Consider the following 22445-nt stretch of genomic DNA (forward strand, 5'->3'; position numbering starts at 1 on the left):
GAGAAACCACACCAGGGAGAAGCCAGGAGTAACACTACATGCCATTCAGTGATGCTACTGCCAAAGAAACACAAACCAAGTGGAAAGCTCATTGTAGGTTCATTCAGTAGGTTGCCTTTATTTTTACAGTATTGACTAGAAACAGGCCATCTGGACGAAACAGGATGACATTTGAAGACCTGGCATAGTAACGTTTTTTTTTTTTTTTTATGGGAATGACATTCTGGAGGGGAAAACAGAAATAAACATTGGGCAAATTAAAAGTGCAAAACCGATTTCTCCAGTACAACTAGCACAAACATACTAGTTGGTCCCTATAAATAAGGTGGAATTTGACAGTCCTTCCAAATGTACAAGTTATGTTACAGTTTAAACATTTATGGGGAGACATCTAAAAACAGTTTAGAGGACCTTCTTCAACTCATCATACAAGACCAGCACGAAGGCACCACCCATGCCTCGGAGAACATTGGACCAGGCTCCTTTGAAGAAGGCCTTGCCGCCCTCATCCTTCGCAATCTTCTTCCAACAGTCAATGGTGCCAGTGTACATAATGTCACCTGCAAAACAGAAGCAACACAGGTCATACCTCTGCCTTGGCTGAATGTTACTCAAGCAGTTGCCCACCGTTGGTGGATAGCATGACAGTGAATACATAACTTGAAACTAAAATACAGACAAGTGTTCAAAAGTTGATAATTACCTCCTTTACGTCCAGACTGCATCATCATACGACGACGGACAGTATCGAAGGGGTAGGATGTAAGACCAGCGACTGCAGTCACAGACTGAGCAATGGCCCAGCTGACCAAGATGCTTGCGTTCTTGGGATCTGGCAGCATGCCTACAGAGAAACCAAGCAGATTAAAACAGACTTTAGATTTGTGAAACAAACACACACTTGCAGTTCTTCTCAGACATGAGGATTGAGGCCTGTGCTCAGAGCAGTCCATGGACTCACCCTTGGCTGTGTCATAGACGCCAAAGTAAGATGCTCTGTAGATGATGATGCCCTGGACCGACACGGAGAATCCCTGGTACAGGCCCTTCAGACCGTCAGCCTTGTAGATCTTCTTCAAGCAGTCGCCCAGGCCGTTGAACTCACGCCCAGCACCGGCCTTGCCGACATCAGCAGCCAGTCGGGTTCTGGCAAAGTCGAGGGGGTACACAAAACACAGGGAGGTAGCGCCAGCAGCACCGCCAGAGGCCAGGTTACCAGCGAAGTACCTCCAGAACTGTTTCTTGTCCACGCCATCCAGGAAGATTTGCTTGTATTTGTCCTTGAATGCAAAGTTGAGGGCCTGGGTGGGGAAGTATCTGATGACGTTGGCCAAGTTGCCTCTCCAGAACGACAGGAAGCCCTGCTCCTTGGGGATACGGACGACGCAATCCATGATACCCTTGTACTGCTTGTCAACGGTGATCTGTTTGCTAGCATGTTGCACCTGTATTCACAAACACATCAAAAGCCAACGCTCAGTCTTCATACAATATTTTTGAAGAGAAAAGGCAACAGCGGTTTAATGACAAAGATACAGAGGACAAGGCCTACCTTTATCAATAAAAGTGTAACAGGTATGCTTCAAGCACTCAATGTCCTTAGCCAACTAGGTCAACTAAGCCAACACCCCTAACAATACCAGTCATAGTAATTAAGTGTTGGCAACATTGTGGATACACGGCTAATAGTAGCTAAAATCATATAGACAAGAAGCAAGCTAGGTAATGTTGTCCATCAGCACCAAGCACTTTGCCTTTCCACATTCCATCCACCATAAGGACGCGCCTCCTCAGCACTAGATTGGTTCTCGCTAGGCCTCAGCTAAACACAGGATGAAGCCTCCCCTTGCTACGACCTTGGCAACTTCTCGGGCCTAGTAACTGCTAGTTACGTAATTTGATGACGGAGGACACAACGACGTTCAATGTCCAAACTAGCTCGTGAACAAATAACTAGTAAGTAGGAATGCCAGTGAGCATAACACATATACGGAGTCTTTAAAAACTCAACGTTACGTGGTTGCATAATAACGTTTGTCATTTGCTGCAAGCAAAGTAGTTAACGTTAGCCAAATACCCAGACACAGACACCGGTTTGCTGCTGAACTGACAGTCCCAAGATAAACCAAAATGGACGAGTCACTCGCATCTTTTCAACCTTGCAAGGCACCAATGACATTACGTTAGCTAAGTTACAGAAGCTAGTTAGCTAGGTAACCCTAATAATTAAAAAAAATATATAAACTAAATGGCAAGTACGAGAGTTACGTTAGTAACTTAGCCAGCTAGTACCAAACGAATCCCTTTCATAGCTAAAGTTCATTTCTGAAAAGCCAGTCAAACTTACCTGAAGCAGAAGCTTGATTCTTTCAATAGGAGCTACAGCTGTTTTGGAGATGGCAGCGGAAATACCACCAGCCAGGAAGTCCTTAGCGAACGAGACGACGGTCTCATTCATTTCTTTGTTGTTATCGGGGACGTTGATACACGGAAACCTTCCCGCTCAACCAAAGACCGCTGAGATATGCCGGCTCAGTCGAAATGGCCGATACGTTTAGTTGAGAGCGGATTTAATACCACTGTGTTCGCGAGACAAAGCGGGAGCTGAAAGGCGGCATGCCATTGGTGCGCTGGTGGATTTACTGGGCGGAGACGATGTTTTTATGAACGTCCCCTGGCCTGAGAAATTTGTCCTGCCTTCATGAATTCAGCTGTGTTGTTGGCCTGTGTCCAAGAGTATTTCTTTCTTTCAAAATAAACATTTAATTAATATCATACATGAAATACTGGCCTATAATATTAAATGTGATAACATTAAAGTTATCCAAGGTTTAAAATGGCTAATTTTGAGTTGATGTCATTCAATAGGTTGCTGGCTAAGTAGGCCTACATGGTTGTGAATGACACTTGACACACCTTGATTATGCCTTACCAACCAAGCTTTTGGTTGGTGAGTTCTGGACCCAAGGTCATGTGAAAAGCATGGAAGCTTGGAGTAGCTGAAACAGACAGAAGAGGAAGGCTGCGTTTACACAGGCAGCCCAATTCTGATATTTTTTCCCACTAATTGGTCCTTTGAACAATCAGATCAGCTCTGATTGGTTAAAAGTCAAATTAGTGGAAAAAATATCAGAATTGGGCTGCGTGTATAAACGCAGCCTGAGTATACTAGACCCAGCTGCAATGGCATTGGTGCCTATGGGAGAGCCACCCCCCTTAAGTAAACAGAAATATATTTTTTTCTCTCAATGGTATAGGCCTGAGTGATCCATCATCTTTGGCTGAAACTCCTGTGTACTCTGAGTTAATGATCAGATGTGAGAGGGTGCTTATATAGGGGGGAAAAGGTCATCCCATTCACTACCAGTTTAAAATGTCCTTGACTCTGCATTTCCTCACAATATCTATTTATATATTTCTTAATTCCATTCTTTTACTTTTAGATATGTGAATTGTTAGATAATACTGCACTGTTGGAGCTAGGAACACAAGCATTTCGCTACACCCACAATAGCATCTGCTAAATATGTGTATGTGACCAATAAAATTTGATTTGAGATAGATTATAAACCACGGTCAAGCAATCTAATGATATTATAATTGATATAATTGGCATAATGATGTTATATTATTATGACATTGACAACTCATCTTAGTCTTACAATTAAGTGACAATAACAATAATGATAGTCAGTCCTGTGATCAAACTTCCTTAGGGGGAAAAAAAGAATGCATCTGCTCCTCAAATATCCATTCAACAACCTACATCTTTTGGGAAAATAAAATGTTGCTGTCTTTCTTGTATGACATTGGCCTACTGTAGTAAGGTGGTAGTGGTGAGGTCAGCTGAGACTAGGGGAACTAGCAGATCAGGTTACAGTCACCAGACTAGGGGTTTCTCAGGGTGCGCCGCTCAGAGCCTTTGAGATAGAACTCATGAAAGAACTACATGTGAACAATAAATCTGTTACCTGTATTCAACATTTCCATCAGAGACGTTCTTCTGAATGTCCTGCCAAATATGATGAGGGAGCAATTGCTCCATTCATATCCTTTGTATAAGTACGAACAGTTGTGTTGTCATTCATACATACATAGTCAACTCATATTCAGGAAAGCCACACCTTGTTTAGCAAAGTAATTTAATTCAAATACAATTTTATTTGTCACATTCTTCGTAAACAACAGGCGTAGACTTACAAACGTATTTAACCATGGCAAGGCGACTGGGAATATGGCAGAATACAAACAGAGTAATCATTCCCCCCGCAAGGCAATCAAACAAGCAAAATGTCAATATAGAAACAAAGTGGAGTTGCAATTCAACGGCTCAGACACAAGAAGTATGTAGCAGGGCCTAAAGACAATCACGGACTACAAAGGGAAAACCAGCCACGTCGCGGACACCGACGTCTTGCTTCTAGACAAACTAAACACCTTCTTTGCCCGCTTTGAGGATAATACAGTGCCACCGACACGGCCCTCTACCAAGGACTGAGGGCTCTCCTATTCCGTGGCCGACGTGAGTAAGACATTTAAACGTGTTAACCCTCGCAAGGCTGCCCGCCCAGAAGGCATCCCTATCCGCATCCTCAGAGCATGCGCAGACCAATGACTATCACCCCGTAGCACTCACTTCTGTCATCATGAAGTGTTTTGAGAGACTAGTCAAGGATCATGTCACCTCCACCTTACCTGTCACCCTAGACCCACTTCAATTTGCTTACCGCACCAATAGGTCCAATCACCATCACACTGCCCTATCCCATCTGGACAAGAGTAATACCTATGTAAGAATGCTGTTCATTGACTATAGCTCAGCATTCAACACCATAGTACCCTCCAAGCTCATTATTAAGCTTGAGGCCCTGGGTCTCAACCCCACCCTGTGCAATTGGGTACTGGACTTCCTGATGGGCCACCCCCAGGTGGTGAATGTTGGAAACATCTCCACTTCGCTGATCCTCAACACTGGGGCCCCACAAGGGTATGTGCTCAGCCCTCTCCTGTACTCCCTGTTCACCCATGACTGCGTGGCCATGCAAGCCTCCAACTTAATCATTAAGTTTGCAGACGACAACAACAGTAGTAGGCTTGATTACCAACAGCGATGAGACAGCCTACAGGGTGAAGGTGAGGGCTCTCGGAGTGTGGTGTCAGGAACATAACCTCTCACTCAACGTCAACAAAACAAAGGAAATGATCGTGGACTTCAGGAAACAGCAGAGGGAGCACCCCCCTATCCACATCGAAGGGACAGCAGTGGAGAAGGTAGAACGTTAAGTTCCTCGGAGTACACATCAGACAAACAAATGGTCCAGACAGTGTGGTGTGGTGAAGAAGGCGCAACAGCCTCAGGAGGCTGAAGAAATTTGGCTTGTCACCTAAAACCCAGACAAACTTTTACAGATGCACAACTGAGAGCCTCCTGTCGGCTGCATCACCGTCTGGTACGGCAACTGCACCACCCACAACCGCAGGGCTCTCCAGAGGGTGGTGCGGTCTGCACAACGCATCACCGGGGGCAAACTACCTGCCCTCCAGCACCCGATGTCACAGGAAGGCCTAAAAGATCATCAAGGACAACAACCACCCGAGCCACTGCCTGTTCACCCTGCTACCATCCAGAAGGCGAGGTCAGTACAGGTGCATCAAAGCTGGGACCGAGAAACTGAAAAACAGCTTCTATCTCAAGGCCATCAGACTGTTAAACAGCCATCACTAGCACAGTGAGGCTGCTGTCTACATACAGACTTGTAATCACTGGCCACTTTAATAAATGGAACACTAGTCACTTTAATAATGTCACTAATAATTTTACGTATTTTCGCTACACTCGCAATAACATCTGCTAACAATATGTATGTGACCAATAAAATTTGAACAGTGAAATACATCCTTACCGGCTCTTCCCAACAATGCAGAGAAATAAGAGATAATAGAAAAGTAATAACACAATAATAAAAGTAATAATAAATACACAATGAGTAACGATAACTTGGCTATATACACAGGGTACCAATACCGAGTTGATGTGCAGGGGTACGAGGTAATTGAGGTAGATATGTACATATCTAGGAATAAAGTGACTAAGCAACAGGATAGTTAATAAAACAGTAACAGCAGCATATGCATTTATAAAAAAAATAAAAAAGTTAGTCCAAAAAGGGTCAACGCAGATAGATAAAGCTGCACTATGCAGAAATCGCTCCGTAATTACCTGGTTGCTAATATTCTAAAAGTTTGCCTAATTTCAGTTTGTGACAAAACAAGCATTCATTGTGTTGAGAATCATTTTACAATTTTTTTCATTTAACTAGGCAAGTCAGTTAAGAACAAATTCTTATTTACAATGACAGCCTAGGAACAGTGGGTTAACTGCCTTGTCCAGGGGCAGAATGACAGATTTTCACCTCGTGAACTCAGAGATTCAATCTAGAAACCTTTCGGTTACTGGCCCAATGCTCTAACCACTAGGCTACCTGCCGCCCCATCTGAAATATCTTTTCCATAACCAAAAAGATTGTATTTTCAGATGATTGAAACTGGTGTACAAAACCAAAAGATACAAAAACAAAACTTAACGGGAAGCATAGAAATATCTCACATAGAACAGGTCTACTGCTTCTTAGACTTGCTTTCAATGAGTATGACAGATCTATAACTCACATTTCTATGTGAATTTTGTGGGGTTGCCCAAAAAGTTTTATATTGTAGCTTTAACCAAATACCTACCCGAACTGACTATTTAGCAGTCATATGGCTTGGGGGTAGAAGCTGTTCAGGGTCCTGTTGGTTCCAGACTTGGTGCATTGGTACAGCTTGCCGTGCGGTAGCAGAGACAACAGTCTATGACTTGGGTGGCTTTGACAATTTTTAGGGCCTTCCTCTGACACCACCTGGTATAGAGGTCCTGGATGGCAGGGAGCTCGGCCCCAGTGAACGCACTACCCTCTGCAGCGACTTGCGGTCCGACGCCAAGCATTTACCATACCAAGCGGTGACGCAGCCAGTCAAGATGCTCTCAATGGTGCAGCTGTAGAACGTTTTGAGGATCTGAGGGCCCATGCCAAATCGTTTCCACCTCCTGAGGGGGAAGAGGTGTTGTCAGGTGTGTGTGTGTGGACCATGATAGATCCTTAGTGATGTGGACACTGAGGAACTTGAAGCTCTCCTTTGTCTTGCTGATGTTGAAGGAGAGATGTTGTCCTGGCACCACACTGCCAGTTCTCTGACCTCTTCCCTATAGGTTGTCTCATTGTGGTCGGTGATCAGGTCTATCACCGTCGTGTCATCAGCAAACTTAATGATGGTGTTGGATTTGTGCGCAGCCAAGCAGTCATTGGGTGAACAGGGAGTACAAGAGGGGACTAAGCACGCACTCCTGAGGGGCCCCCGTGTTGAGGGTCAGCATGGTGGATGTGTTGTTGCCTACCCTCACCACCTGGGGGTGGCCCGTCAGGAAGTCCAGGATCCAGTTTCAGATGGAGGTGTTCAGTTCCAGGGTCCTTAGCTTAGTGATGAGCTATCGTGATTAACGCTGAGCTATAGTCAATTAACAGCATTCTCACATAGGTGTTCCTCTTGTCGAGGTGGGAGGGCAGTGTGGGGTGCAATATAGATTGCGTCATCGGTGGATCTGTTGGAAGTATGCGAATTGTAGTGGGTCCAGGGTGTCTGGGTTGAGAGTGTTGATGTGAGTCATGACCAGCCTTTAAAAGCATTTAATGTCTACAGATGTGAGTGCTATGTGGCAGTAGTCATTTAGACAGGTTACCTTGGCGCTCTTTGGCACAGGGACTTTGGTGGTCTACTTGAAACATGTAGGTATTACAGACTGGGCCAAGGAGAAGTTGAAACTTTCAGTGAAGACACTTGCCACCTGGTCAGTGCATGCTCTGAGTATGTGTCCTGGTAAGCTGTCTGGCCCTGTGGCCTTGTGAATGTTAACCTGTTTAAAAGTCTTACATCAACTACGGAGAATGTGATCACACAGTCATCCGAAACAGCTGGTGCGCTCATGCATGGTTCAGTGTTGCTTGCGAGCATAGAAGGCATTTAGCTCGTCTGGTAAACTCACCTCACTGGGCAGCTCGTGGCTGGGTTTCCCTTTGTAATCTGTGATACTTTGTAGTGTATGTGGACACCTGCTAGTCGAACATCGCATTCCAAAATCATGGGCACTAATATGGAGTTGGTACCCCCTTTGCTACTATAACAGCCTCTACTCTTCTGCGAAGGCTTTCCACTAGATGTTGGAACATTGATGCATGGTCTTGCTTCCATTCAGCCACAAGAGCTGAATGGCCTAGCTCGCAGTCGGCATTACAATTCATCCCAAAGGTGTTCGATAGGGTTAAGGTCAGGGCTCTGTGCAGGCCAGTCAAGTTCTTCCGCACAGATCTCGACAAATCACTTCTGTATGGAGCTTGCTTTGTGCACAGAGGCATTGTCATGCTGAAACAGGAAAGGGCCTTCCCCAAACTGTAGCCACAAAGTTGGAAGCACAGAATCGACTATAATGTCATTGTATGCAGTAGAGTTAAGATTTCCCTTCACTGGAGCGTTCTCCTGGCATCTGCCAAACCCAAATTCGTCTGTCTGAGTGCCAGATGGTGAAGCGTGATTCATCACTCCAGAGAACACGTTTCCACTGTTCCAGAGTGCAACGGCGGCGAGCTTTACACCACTCCAGCTGACGCTTGGCATTGTGCATGGTGATCTTAGGCTTGTGTGTTGCTGCTCGGCCATGGAAACCAATTTCATGAATCTCCCAACGAACTGGTTGCTTCCAGAGGCAGTTTGGAACTCGGTAGTGAGTGTTGCAACTGATGACAGACATTTTTTTTTTTTTACACGCTTCAGCACTCGGCGGTCCCATTCTGTGGCTTACCACTTCACAGCTAAGCCGTTGTTGCTCCTAGTCGTTTCCACTTCACAATAACAGCACTTACAGTTGACCAGGGCAGAAATTTGATGAACTGACTTGTTGGAAAGGTGGCATCCTATGACAGTGCCACGTTAAAAGTCACTGAGCTCTTCAGTAAGGCCATTCTACTGCCAATGTTTGTCTATGGAGATTGTACGGATGTGTGCTCAATTTTATACCCCTGTCAGGTGTGGCTGAAACAGCCGAATCCACTAATTTGAAGGAGTGTTCACATACTTTTGTATATATAGTGTAGTTTTGTCAGGATGCCCGCACATCAGCCTCTCTTGCGCCACCTCTTTCACTTCTCTAATTGTGCGTTGATGTACAGTACAAATATCAGCCATTACAATGACTGTTCAAGTACATTTCACTTCAATGATTCTGAATCATCTCAATCTAAAACAGAGATTTGCATTGTTTCATCAATCCAATGTATTACATACCATATACAGTACACGTAAACTTAATTCTCAGTGACATTGGTGTGCATCAGTTACAATCTTATTGCTAGATTCACAACACAATGATACATACAGTACATGCTATGAAAGTTAGTGACTGATTAGTGGCTAGGACACAATCAGATCCTTTGGGTGAATAACTACCACGCATAATTAAAACAGTCAGTGAAATAAGCCTTATAATAAATAAGGAAACTTTAAGGCATATAAATATGATATACCCAAGTCTGTTAAAAGTCATAACAACCTAATGTACATAATGAAAAGCGTTGATTGGCATTAGTAAGCTAATTCCATCTTATAAACAGGTTTGTGCTTTGTGTTCCTCTTCATGACCTTTACGTAAGGCCGACCATATTACACAGGAGGTTGGTGGCACCTTAATTGGGGGAAGATGAGCTCCTGGTAATGGCTGGAGTGGAATGAGTGGAATAGTATCAAATACTGTCAAACTGTATGACAACGATAGAAAATACCATAACCTTGCTCTGAACAAAACAGTAAAAAACAAAATCCATGTGTCAAGTATAAAAGTGCAATTCCTATGATTGCATTGCAAGTTTAAAAAAACAATACAGCATAATTTGTCTATCAATGGATCTACCTCTGATTCTGAAATGGTTGCTAATTCACAAACAAAAAGCAGTAAAAGACCTGACATCAACCAAATTGTCATCTTCAAAGTATTGCATTCCAACAAATATTCCTGACTATTTTTGATAGTTCAGACACTTTCCTATACCAATGGTCATCATCCCCTTCTGCAGGATTTGTTACACCAGTTTCACCAGCGACTTCCTTGCTGTGACTGAAACTTCCTATTCTTCAGGTACCGTTTCACTTCTTCCACCTCAGTAGGGCCCATGCTCTGGTCCACGCCCGGTGCCAACTTATAGCTCAATGGAGACACAATGTACCCGTTGCGGTACAGACAGACCTGCTTGCACATCTCAAAGCAGCTGAAGAGAAGGCCAAAGTAGGGGACAATCTGAGGAGGACAAACAGATCAATTGCTTTTGAAGGGCCTCTATAAACTGTGAAGAACTAGGTTAAAATCTGCCCTGGTAGTAGGACCTGGTTATGATCTTCTTGTCCACAAAGTACACAATTTAAGTAAATTGTAGACTGATCACGAGGGGAGATTTTAGATCAGTAAAAGAAACAACTCCACTGCCATCGTGAAAAGCCATTTGGGGATGAAAGATGAGCACTGCATGCTGTTCTAGGATCCACATCTGCCAGCTTGTTATAAATTACCCACAAAGCACATCTCTCTCAAGGGCCATCTCCCAAGTTCTGGGCCATTCTACTATTTCACTCTGATATAAAAATGGCATTGTTTGATAAATGTGCATTGGCTGTATATTCCTATATCTATTACTGCACTATATCTACAGCAGACAAGACTGAGGAGGACTGGTAGAGGGTTGGGGGTAGAGCACAATAAATCATTACAGTAATAGGCTAATGTATTAAAAAAATGGGAACATGACTTATGTGGTCCTACCTTGACCATGTTGGCTGTGATGCCACTCCACAGTGTCAGGATGCCCTTGTTTCTGATCACCTGCCTGAAGCAGTCTAACATTCCAGTGAAGTGGATATCAGCGCCACCATAATGGGGGAGCCAAGGGTTCTGGGCCTGGCGAGAGAAAGAGAGGAGGACAAAGATTCCTGATTAGATGAGTTATGACACTCCATTATGTAATGAGAGATTTCCAGTTACTAGAAAAGTGACCCTAGAGAGCATAAAATAAATGCATTTAGGATAAATGAATGACAGATATTTGGGACAAACTCATAAGCGTGTGATCCAAGTAGTGACCCACATGAAAAAAATACTATGGTCTAAATGCTGTAGTATTACTATATTTTTATACTATATTATTTACTGTAGTGTTTTTGCGGACATGACTGTAGTATACTGTATTATTTACTGTAGTGTTTTTGCGGACATGACTGCAGTACAACGAATGGCGCTGAGATGTATAGCTAAGACTACACTCAACAAACTACAGTTGAAGTCAGAAGTTTACATAAACTAAGTTGACTGTGCCTTAGAGGCTTCTGATAGGCTAATTAACATCATTTGGATCAATTGGAGGTGTACCTGTGGATGTATTTCAAGGCCTACCTTCAAACTGAGTGCCTCTTTGCTTGACAACATGGGAAAATTTGGTCCCAAATTTCCAAATGCATGAAGGTACCACATTCTACTGTACAAACAATAGTATGCAAGTATAAACACCATGGGACCACGCAGCTGTCATACCACTCAGGAAGGAGTTCTGAGGAGTTCTGTCTCCTAGAGATGAACGTACTGTGGTGCGAAAAGTGCAAATCAATCCCAGAACAACAGCAAAGAACCTTGTGAAGATGCTGGAGGGAACAGGTACAAAAGTATCTATATCCACAGTAAAACGAGTCCTATATCGACATAACTTGAAAGGCCGCTCAGCAAGGAAGAAGCCACTGCTCCAAAACCGCCATAAAAAAGCCAGACTACGGTTTGCAACTGCACATGGGAACAAAGATTGTACTTTATGGAAAAATGTCCTCTAGTCTGATGAAATAAAAATAGAACTGTTTGGCCATAATGACCATCGTTATGTTTGGAGGAAAAAGGGAAGCTTGTGGAAGGCTACCCGAAACGTTTGACCCAAGTTAAACAATTTAAAGGCAATGCTACCAAATACTAATTGAGTGTATGTAAACTTCTGACCCACTGGGAATGTGATGAAAGAAATTAAAGCTGAAATAAATCATTCTCTCTACTATTATTCTGACTTCACATTCTTAAAATGAAGTGGTGATCCTAACTGGCCTAAATCATGGAATTTTTATTAGGATTATATGTCAGGAATTGTGAAAAACTGAGTTTAAATGTATTTGGCTAAGGTGTATGTAAACTTCTGACTTCAACTGTATACAGGGCTGTAAATCAACAAAAAAAAGCTCATCCAAAGGCAGCACTCCTAGTGGCCTGTGATTTTAATGCAGGAAAACTCAAATCCGTTTTGATCTAATTTCTGCATCGACAAAGCTATCTAGCAGTCCAATCGATCTAAAAATTCTAAAGAAAGCACTAAATGATGAGGGATACAAGTGTGTAGTATACTGGCGCAGCGGTCTAAGGCACTGCATCTCAGTGCAAGAGGCGTCACTACAGTCCCTGGTTCGATTCCAGGTTGTATCACACCCGACCGTGATTGGGAGTCCCATAGGGTGCCGTACAATTGGCCCAGGGTCGTCCGGGTTTGGCCGTCATTGTAAATAAGAATGTTCTTAACTGACTTGCCTAGTTAAATAAAATAAAAAATTGACTATAGAATTCCATAGTAAGTAATATAGTGTTCTATAGTAAACTGTAGTATTTTTTATGTGGGGAGAGAGACTATGGAATGAATGGAATGATTTTTATGAATGGAAATTCCTGACATTTACAATAATTGCTCAAACCAGGGATCTGTGCTATGGGACATTTGTAACTTAGATGTCACATGACTAGCTATATCCTAACTGCAGCACTGAAGTAATTCATTACAATGACTCTTCACTCAAAAATGTTATATATGTGAAACCAAATTAACTGAGCAAATGTGGGTGTGGTCTCAGTACTCTCACAGACAGGACATTGGTATCTTACAAGTTCCAAAACAAACTGTAATTTCCTTTTGTCAAGCATGAACCACTCCACCTTGGAGGGCACTTTAATCCATGACAATAACCATCTCCCAAAGACAACACACTTCCAGTCACGACAGGCTGAGTTTGTTAAGGAAATGGTATGTTACTGGCTGGCTGAAGAAACAAGAACTGCACCCATGCTTTAAGCTTCCTTAAAAATATTTGCTTGTGGGTTGTGTCATCCGTTTCTAATTGAACTTCTTGTTTTGGCCCAAATAAAATCTGATATACTTCTATACAAAACATGAACAAAATATATTTATTAATTCTGTGTGTCTGAAACTAGACAGAGGGAATTAAAGAGAGGTGCAGTTTGTCTTATGGGCTTCTCAATTGGAGTGACTGTGCTTGTCCACTGTGTGATAGCTGTCAGCTATATTTAGAGAACTTCTCTATAGCGCAGGCAGACCCTGAACAGCATTCACATTCTCAGCTGCTGCAGCACCTTGTGGTCACTAATAATAAATTGATAAAAACGGATGTAGTATTCTGTCCTTCATAGAAGTCCTATTGAACCCTGCGTGTCCTCTCATACATAGAGAGAAGGACATGTGAGGGGAGACATGAACTCATACATCAGCCCAATGTATGGTATGTGCCAATAACTATGGTCAGTTATTGTAGTTAAAGTCTATGAAGATGTATTATTAGTCTTAGTCACACTTTGAAAGTTTTAAAGTATCTTTTTTGGCTATTTTCTAAGTTTGTATGTTGCATGTTGTTTAGAAAGTAGAAAAAAATGCATCCACTCGTAGGCTACTTTATCAAGGGCAAGTGTTTTGCTGTGTAAGGACAAGTTTTTTACTACCGGTATGTACTTGTCAGAGATACCGGTAAAAATGTGTACAAATGCACCACCATATGGACGGATGTTGTATTACCAAACTGGTTGTGCCTCATAAAATGGCCCAATGAGTTGGGCGCACTTACCTGCATTTTCCTTTTCACAGTTTCAAAGGGGTAGGAGAGGGTTTGGGCCACTCCTGCGGCTATGCAGCCATTGATGAAGTTCTGTAGGGCAGTGAACCGGAATTGGGGCTCCCGCCACATCTTGTCCAAGTTTATGTAGACTGCATAGCAACCAATAGAGAAGGGAAATGCACCTGTAGCAGAATAGATCCACAGTTACTAGCTATGTCAACACTGCCCCATAGAAAAACTTAACATCATGATATAAATATTCTCTGTTTGGCTGTTCCAAATTTCAAACAATGAAAGCTCTATAAGCTGTAAGAAATGTGTTTCACAAGTAAGCAGACTAGACAAACTTTATGTAGAGTGATACAATAAGGTATAACTAAACCATTGTGTGGCTTTTCTTAGGAATGTCTTTCTCCACATTTCTGTAGTATACAGACATAAGTGCGTACCTAGGATTGTGAGAGAGAAGCCCCTGTAGAGTGCTTGAAGGCCTTCGGTCTGGTATATCTTGGAAAGCGTGTGGACCACCCCCCTGTAGGTAGGCTCTCTGCAGTTCTGAGCTATGAGGCGAGTCTCTGCCACCTCCAGAGGGTACGTGGCCAGCGCTGCACTTATACCAGCTAGCCCACCAGCAAAAATGGCCCTCCACTGCGAGACGTAGCCCAATTCATCCATATGGAGGTGGACGATCCTGGAAAGTCAAGAACAGAGGTCAATGTTTTGGTTCTTAATTATCTTTATAAAGGAGCCTATCTGAAAATATACACTGCTCAAACAAATAAAGGGAACACTAAAATAACACATCCTAGATCTGAATGAATGAAATATTCTTATTAAATACTTTTTTCTTTACATAGTTGAATGTGCTGACAACAAAATCACACAAATTATCAATGGAAATCAAATTTATCAACCCATGGAGGTCTGGATTTGGAGTCACACTCAAAATTAAAGTGGAAAACCACACTACAGGCTGATCCAACTTTGATGTAATGTCCTTAAAACAAGTCAAAATGAGGCTCAGTAGTGTGTGTGGCCTCCACGTGCCTGTATGACCTCCCTACAACGCCTGGGCATGCTCCTGATGAGGTGGCAGATGGTCTCCTGAGGGATCTCCTCCCAGACCTGGACTAAAGCATCCGCCAACTCCTGGACAGTCTGTGGTGCAACGTGGCGTTGGTGGATGGAGCGAGACATGATGTCCCAGATGTGCTCAATTGGATTCAGGTCTGGGGAACGGGCGGGCCAGTCCATAGCATCAATGCCTTCCTCTTGCAGGAACTGCTGACACACTCCAGCCACATGAGGTCTAGCATTGTCTTGCATTAGGAGGAACCCAGGGCCAACCGCACCAGCATATGGTCTCACAAGGGGTCTGAGGATCTCATCTCGGTACCTAATGGCAGTCAGGCTACCTCTGGCGAGCACATGGAGGGCTGTGCGGCCCCACAAAGAAATGCCACCCCACACCATGACTGACCCGCCGCCAAACCGGTCATGCTGGACGATGTTGCAGGCAGCATAACGTTCTCCACGGCGTCTCCAGACTCTGTCACGTCTACCACATGTGCTCATGTGCTCAGTGTGAACCTGCTTTCATCTGTGAAGAGCACAGGGCGCCAGTGGCGAATTTGCCAACCTTGGTGTTCTCTGGCAAATGCCAAACGTCCTGCACGGTGTTGGGCTGTAAGCACAACCCCCACCTGTGGACGTCGGGCCCTCATACCACCCTCATGGAGTCTGTTTCTGACCGTTTGAGCAGACACATGCACATTTGTGGCCTGCTGGCGGTCATTTTGCAGGGCTCTGGCAGTGCTCCTCCTTGCACAAAGGCGGAGGTAGCGGTCCTGCTGCTGGGTTGTTGCCCTCCTACGGCCTCCTCCACGTCTCCTGATGTACTGGCCTGTCTCCTGGTAGCGCCTCCATGCTCTGGACAATACGCTGACAGACACAGCAAACCTTCTTGCCTCGCATTGATGTGCCATCCTGGATGAGCTGCACTACCTGAGCCACTTGTGTGGGTTGTAGACTCCGTCTCATGCTACCACTAGAGTGAAAGCACCGCCAGCATTCAAAAGTGACCAAAACATCAGCCAGGAAGCATAGGAACTGAGAAGTGGTCTGTGGTCACCACCTGCAGAACCACTCCTTTATTGGGGGTGTCTTGCTAATTGCCTATAATTTCCACCTGTTGTCTATTCCATTTGCACAACAGCATGTGAAATTTATTAGGAAGTGTTGCTTCCTAAGTGGACAGTTTGATTTCACAGAAGTGTGATTGACTTGGAGTTACATTGTGTTGTTTAAGTGTTCCCTTTATTTTTTTGAGCAGTGTATTTACTTTCATCATTGCATACATTATTCATGAGGCAGGTACAGCCAGTGAATATATGTATTATTATGGCTTCAGGTTTTTCAAGATATTGCCAGAAATTCTAGTAGTAAGTAACTGTATGTTACATAACTGTAACAGACTGAGCATCTAATTCAAGAACAGTTCAAATGCACGTTTCATAGAGTAAACATACCAAGGAAAGTAAACATGATGTTCTCCATTGAGAATCCACTACCATACGTCCGAAAATTAAGATGGGTGTCGAAGTAGATCTGCAGTTAATCTCATCTGATATTTAATAAACAGCCATAAAGTCTGGTAAACTTGACTAAATAAATATGCACTTTGAAGAAAGGAGGAGCTTCCCTCTTCTTGGAACCCCTGCGTGGAACACGATGTACATAACATTTCCCTGGCGCGCGGGGCAGAGTTCGAGTTTACATGTGCCCATGCACTGACGCGGGAGGTCTTACTGTCAGCGTTAGAATTAGAAAACACCATGTACCATATCTTCTCAGTTACCATGGCATGATCGAATGGGAGTACAACAACCATAAACGTCGAGAAGTTAGACATGACTACTTCTGAGTTTGTTTGGATATGAAGTGACACCATACTCGGATGAGATTTAAGAGCAGTCTGATTGGACAATGATAGAAGGCGTGTCTCACAATAATCTTAAAAACAACGGAAGTGAATTGGATGGAAATGTGTGGGACTAACGTTAGCTATACCAGTTCTGCAGACGACGTCTAAGTAATCATAATATGTATTTGCAAATATGTCAACCCAGTATAAAGACGTAGGGCATGTTTGGGACAAAAGGCAGTATCAGCCTGGTTGAATATAGCTAACTAGCATGGTAATTAAATTAACTATACGGCTAGCTAGCTGTAACGTTATAGCTAGTTAGTAGCAACCTAGCTACTTGTCTAAAATGAACGTTTTCATAACTCAGAAACAACACACCAAATTGCTTATTCACTCACTGTTTGTATGTTGCCAAATGGACGGCGCTGTAAGGAAACAGGCGGAGACAGGAGACGAGGTTCCCCTTCCAAAATCCTCGTATGCCTTCTTTCTGGTAGACAACAAGAAAGCTGTGGAGAAAGCCTTTTTTACAGTGAAATGTGCCCACTTGACTCTTGATTTTCACCACCTCCAGGGGCGACGTGACAGTTTTACTGAAAACTCCCGCAAAACCAACGCACATGAAGCCCTGAGAACTTGTCAGTCTGTCATCTTTTTTAACTGTTGCCATTATTACTCTGAATATGTAAACAATTTTCCTAAGCAGATGCTGCTACCTCATCGGTAGGTCTATATTGTCTGTAGGACCAGCAGCACATCTTGTTTATCATCCGGTGTCCTGATTCCTGTCACGTTGCTCTGAGGGGAGGAGGTACTGAGTGCACTGGGCATGGGGACGTCTAAGGTTCTCTTTCCAGGAAAATGTTTGGCACCTGGTGGCTATTAATGTATATATGTAGGCTAACGTTACTATTGGTGCGCGGGTCAGCTGTTTGTTCACCCACAATTGCTAACCAATCCGCAACCGCCTGACTGTGATAAAGTGAAAATTTGAGGCCCTCACCCGACCCTAACCCTATAATTTATTAAATGCTCTGTAGGTTACAGTCAGAGACGGCGGAACAATTTGACAGTGGTGCGTTTTTATTTTGTTGCCTGATTTACTGTAGATATGTTTACGCATATAATCTCCGAGATTGTTGTACCCTATTTGTTAGTCAACTTGTCTATATCCTAGTTACATGCAGCGTATCTTCTGTCATTATATCTTGCCCTATAATACTACATAAACCGTTGCTCACCAGAATAATGTCATAAATCGATAGAATGACCAACCGCCCTTCATCCACACAATATTTAATGACCCTAAACCCGCCAGCCCCGCGGCTATGCGCGTTATGAGTCTACCCGCATCAGTAACATGTCGCCTACTGTAGGCTACTTTACTATCTTGTATGATTTAAAAATTTATGAAAACATGAGCACGTGGTAGTAGGTCAAAGTTAGCTGCCTGTAGTATGGCCATAAGATCTGGCAAGCCAAGAGTTTCATATATTTAATTTCTTAATAATAATTTAAGGATGATTTAACCCTAAAAGCACATAATTTCAAAACCGTTTTTTTATCCTTCTGAAGTTTTAGGACTTTGTCAAGCAACTAGTTACCAACCCCAAAAACATGTATCATGATTTCAGTGTTAATATGGAGTGTCACGTTCCTGACCTGTTTTCTGTTGTTTTGTATGTGTTTAGTTGGTCAGGGCGTGAGTTGGGGTGGGCATTCTATGTGTTGTGTTTCTATGTTGGGGTTAATGTGTTGCCTGATATGGTTCTCAATTAGAGGCAGGTGTTTGTCGTTTCCTCTGATTGAGAACCATATTAAGGTAGGCTGTTCTCACTGTTTGTTTGTGGGTGATTGTTCTTCCATGTCTGTATGTCTACCACACGGGACTGTTTCGTTTGTCGTTCGTGTATGTAGTCTGTTCCTGTTCGTGCGTTCTTCGTAGTTTGTAAGTTCTCAAGTCAGGTCTGTCTACATCGTTTATTTGTTTTGTAGTCTGTTATAGGGTTTTCGTGTTTCGTCTTACTTTAATAAATATCATTATGTCCACATTCCACGCTGCACTTTGGTCCAATCCCTACTCCTCCTCTTCAGACGAAGAGGAGGAGAATGACCGTTACAGAATCAGCCACCAACCTAGGACCAAGCGGCGTGGGAGAGAGTAACAGCGATCGCAGGATTCATGGACATGGGAGGAAATATTGGACGGAAAAGGTCCATGGGCACAGCCAGGAGAATATCGCCGCCCTCGTTAAGAGCTGGAGGCAGCTAAAGCCGAGAGGCGGTGGTATGAGGAGGCAGCACGGAAGCGAGGCTGGAAACCGGTGAGTCAAGCCTAAAAATTTCTTGGGGGGGCTACAAGGGAGTGTGGCGAAGTCAGGTAGGAGACCTGCGCCAACTCCCCGAGCTTACCGTGGAGAGCGAGAGTACGGGCAGACACCGTGTTACGCAGTAGAGCACATGGTGTCTCCTGTACGTGTGCATAGCCCGGTGCGGGTTATTCCACCTTCCCGCACTGGCAGGGCTAGATTGGGCATTGAGCCAGGTGCCATGAAGCCGGCTCAACGCGTCTGGTCTCCAGTGCGTCTCCTCGGGCCGGCATACATGGCACCAGCCTTACGCATGGTGTCCCCGGTTCGCATACACAGCCCAGTGCGGGTTATTCCACCTCCCCGCATTGGGCGGGCTACGGGGAGCATACAACCAGGTAAGGTTGGGCAGGCTCAGTGCTCAAGGGAGCCAGTACGCCTGCATGGTCCGGTATATCCGGCGCCCCAGCCCAGTACCACCAGTGCCGGCACCACGCACCAAGCCTCCTGTGCGTCTTCAGAGCCCTGTTCCTCCTCCACGCACTAGCTCAATGGTGCGTGTCTCCTGCCCATTACCACCAGTGCCTACACCATGCACTAAGCCTCCTGTGCGCCTCCAGAGTCCTGTGCGTCCTGTTGCTGCTCCCCGCACTAGCCTGAAGGTGCGTGTCCTTAGCCCGGTACCTCCAGTTCCGGCACCACGCACCAGGCCTACAGTGCGCCTCAGCCGGCCAGAGTCTGCCGTCTGCCCAGCGGCGCCTGAACTGCCCGTCTGCCCAGCGGCGCCTGAACTGCCCGTCTGCCCAGCGGCGCCTGAACTGCCCGTCTGCCCAGCGGCGCCTGAACTGCCCGTCTGCCCAACGGCGCCTGAACTGCCCGTCTGCCCAACGGCGCCTGAACTGCCCGTCTGCCCAACGGCGCCTGAACTGCCCGTCTGCCCAACGGCGCCTGAACTGCCCGTCTGCCCAACGGCGCCTGAACTGCCCGTCTGCCCAACGGCGCCTGAACTGCCCGTCTGCCCAACGGCGCCTGAACTGCCCGTCTGCCCAACGGCGCCTGAACTGCCCGTCTGCCCAACGCCGTCTGAACTGCCTGTCTGTACTGAGCCTTCCGCCAGACAGGAGCAGCCAGAGCCTTCCGCCAGACAGGAGCAGCCAGAGCCTTCCGCCAGACAGGAGCAGCCAGAGCCTTCCGCCAGCCAGGAGCAGCCAGAGCCTTCCGCCAGCCAGGAGCAGCCAGAGCCTTCCGCCAGCCAGCCAGGAGCAGCCAGAGCCTTCCGCCAGCCAGCCAGGAGCAGCCAGAGCCTTCCGCCAGCCAGCCAGGAGCAGCCAGAGCCTTCCGCCAGCCAGCCAGGAGCAGCCAGAGCCTTCCGCCAGCCAGCCAGGAGCAGCCAGAGCCTTCCGCCAGCCAGCCAGGAGCAGCCAGAGCCTTCCGCCAGCCAGCCAGGAGCAGCCAGAGCCTTCCGCCAGCCAGCCAGGAGCAGCCAGAGCCTTCCGCCAGCCAGCCAGGAGCAGCCAGAGCCTTCCGCCAGCCAGCCAGGAGCAGCCAGAGCCTTCCGCCAGCCAGCCAGGAGCAGCCAGAGCCTTCCGCCAGCCAGCCAGGAGCAGCCAGAGCCTTCCGCCAGCCAGCCAGGAGCAGCCAGAGCCTTCCGCCAGCCAGCCAGGAGCAGCCAGAGCCTTCCGCCAGCCAGCCAGGAGCAGCCAGAGCCTTCCGCCAGCCAGCCAGGAGCAGCCAGAGCCTTCCGCCAGCCAGCCAGGAGCAGCCAGAGCCTTCCGCCAGCCAGCCAGGAGCAGCCAGAGCCTTCCGCCAGCCAGCCAGGAGCAGCCAGAGCCTTCCGCCAGCCAGCCAGGAGCAGCCAGAGCCTTCCGCCAGCCAGCCAGGAGCAGCCAGAGCCTTCCGCCAGCCAGCCAGGAGCAGCCAGAGCCTTCCGCCAGCCATGAGTAGCCAGCCAGCCAGCCATGAGCAGCCAGAGCCGCCAGCCAGCCATGAGCAGCCAGAGCCGCCAGCCAGCCAGGAGCAGCCAGAGCCGCCAGCCAGCCAGGAGCAGCCAGGAGCCGCCAGCCAGCCAGGAGCAGCCAGGAGCCGCCAGCCAGCCAGGAGCAGCCAGGAGCCGCCAGCCAGCCAGGAGCCGCCAGCCAGCCAGGAGCAGCCAGAGCCGCCAGCCAGCCATGAGCTGCCCTCCAGCCATGAGCTGCCCTCCAGCCATGAGCTGCCCTCCAGCCATGAGCTGCCCTCCAGTCATGAGCTGTCCCTCAGCCCGGAGCTGCCAGTAGTCCAGAGTTGCCCCTCTGTCCTAAGCTACCTCTCTGTCCTGAGCTACCTCTCTGTCCTGAGCTACCTCTATGTCCTGAGCTACCTCTATGTCCTGAGCTACCTCTATGTCCTGAGTTATCTAGGGGGGACCGGTGTTAAGGTTCCTAGACCAGGGTCGGGGGCGAGGATCGCCACTCGGAGGACGCTAAGGAGGGGGACAAAGACAATGGTGGAGTGGTGTCCTCGTCCTGCGCCGGAGCCGCCACCGCGGACAGATGCCCACCCAGACCCTCCCCTTGAGTTTTAGGGGTGCGCCCGGAGTTCGCACCTTGAGGGGGGGGTTCTGTCACGTTCCTGACCTGTTTTCTGTTGTTTTGTATGTGTTTAGTTGGTCAGGGTGTGAGTTGGGGTGGGCATTCTATGTGTTGTGTTTCTATGTTGGGGTTAATGTGTTGCCTGATATGGTTCTCAATTAGAGGCAGGTGTTTGACGTTTCCTCTGAGAACCATATTAAGGTAGGCTGTTCTCACTGTTTGTTTGTGGGTGATTGTTCTTCCGTGTCTGTATGTCTACCACATGGGACTGTTTCGTTTGTCATTCGTGTATGTAGTCTGTTCCTGTTCGTGCGTTCTTCGTAGTTTGTAAGTTCTCATGTCAGGTCTGTCTACATCGTTTATTTGTTTTGTAGTCTGTTATAGGGTTTTCGTGTTTCGTCTTACTTTAATAAATATCATTATGTCCACATTCCACGCTGCGCTTTGGTCCAATCCCTACTCCTCCTCTTCAGACGAAGAGGAGGAGAATGACCGTTACATGGAGGAATTAAATATAATATCTAGTTGTGCGTGCTAGTATGAAAATGTGCTAAAAATGTAGAATCAATAGTCAACTTTGATAAAAGCACCAACTTTGGCACAGAGATAGATGTATGTATCCTGGAAAGGTATACAGTGAGC

General features: G+C 46.1%; 2 protein-coding genes across 2 annotated transcripts; both read right to left on the minus strand.

Moving 5' to 3' along the window:
- Positions 1-91: 91 nt before the first annotated feature.
- Positions 92-2560, minus strand: slc25a5 (solute carrier family 25 member 5). The gene is made up of 4 exons (XM_038993856.1): positions 2348-2560; positions 962-1445; positions 704-844; positions 92-560 (listed from the first exon to the last, which is right to left on the minus strand). Exons 1-4 carry the CDS (start codon positions 2456-2458, stop codon positions 403-405), a joined length of 894 nt encoding a protein of 297 aa, XP_038849784.1. The 5' UTR covers positions 2459-2560; the 3' UTR covers positions 92-402.
- A 6786-nt stretch (positions 2561-9346) lies between these two features.
- Positions 9347-17779, minus strand: slc25a43 (solute carrier family 25 member 43). The gene is made up of 5 exons (XM_038993857.1): positions 17326-17779; positions 14451-14692; positions 14011-14183; positions 10901-11035; positions 9347-10381 (listed from the first exon to the last, which is right to left on the minus strand). The coding sequence occupies exons 1-5, from the start codon at positions 17595-17597 to the stop codon at positions 10178-10180; spliced, it is 1026 nt and encodes a 341-aa protein (XP_038849785.1). The 5' UTR covers positions 17598-17779; the 3' UTR covers positions 9347-10177.
- Positions 17780-22445: the final 4666 nt, after the last annotated feature.

The sequence above is a fragment of the Salvelinus namaycush genome, chromosome 5, assembly GCF_016432855.1.
Source record: "Salvelinus namaycush isolate Seneca chromosome 5, SaNama_1.0, whole genome shotgun sequence".
NCBI lineage: Eukaryota > Metazoa > Chordata > Actinopteri > Salmoniformes > Salmonidae > Salvelinus > Salvelinus namaycush.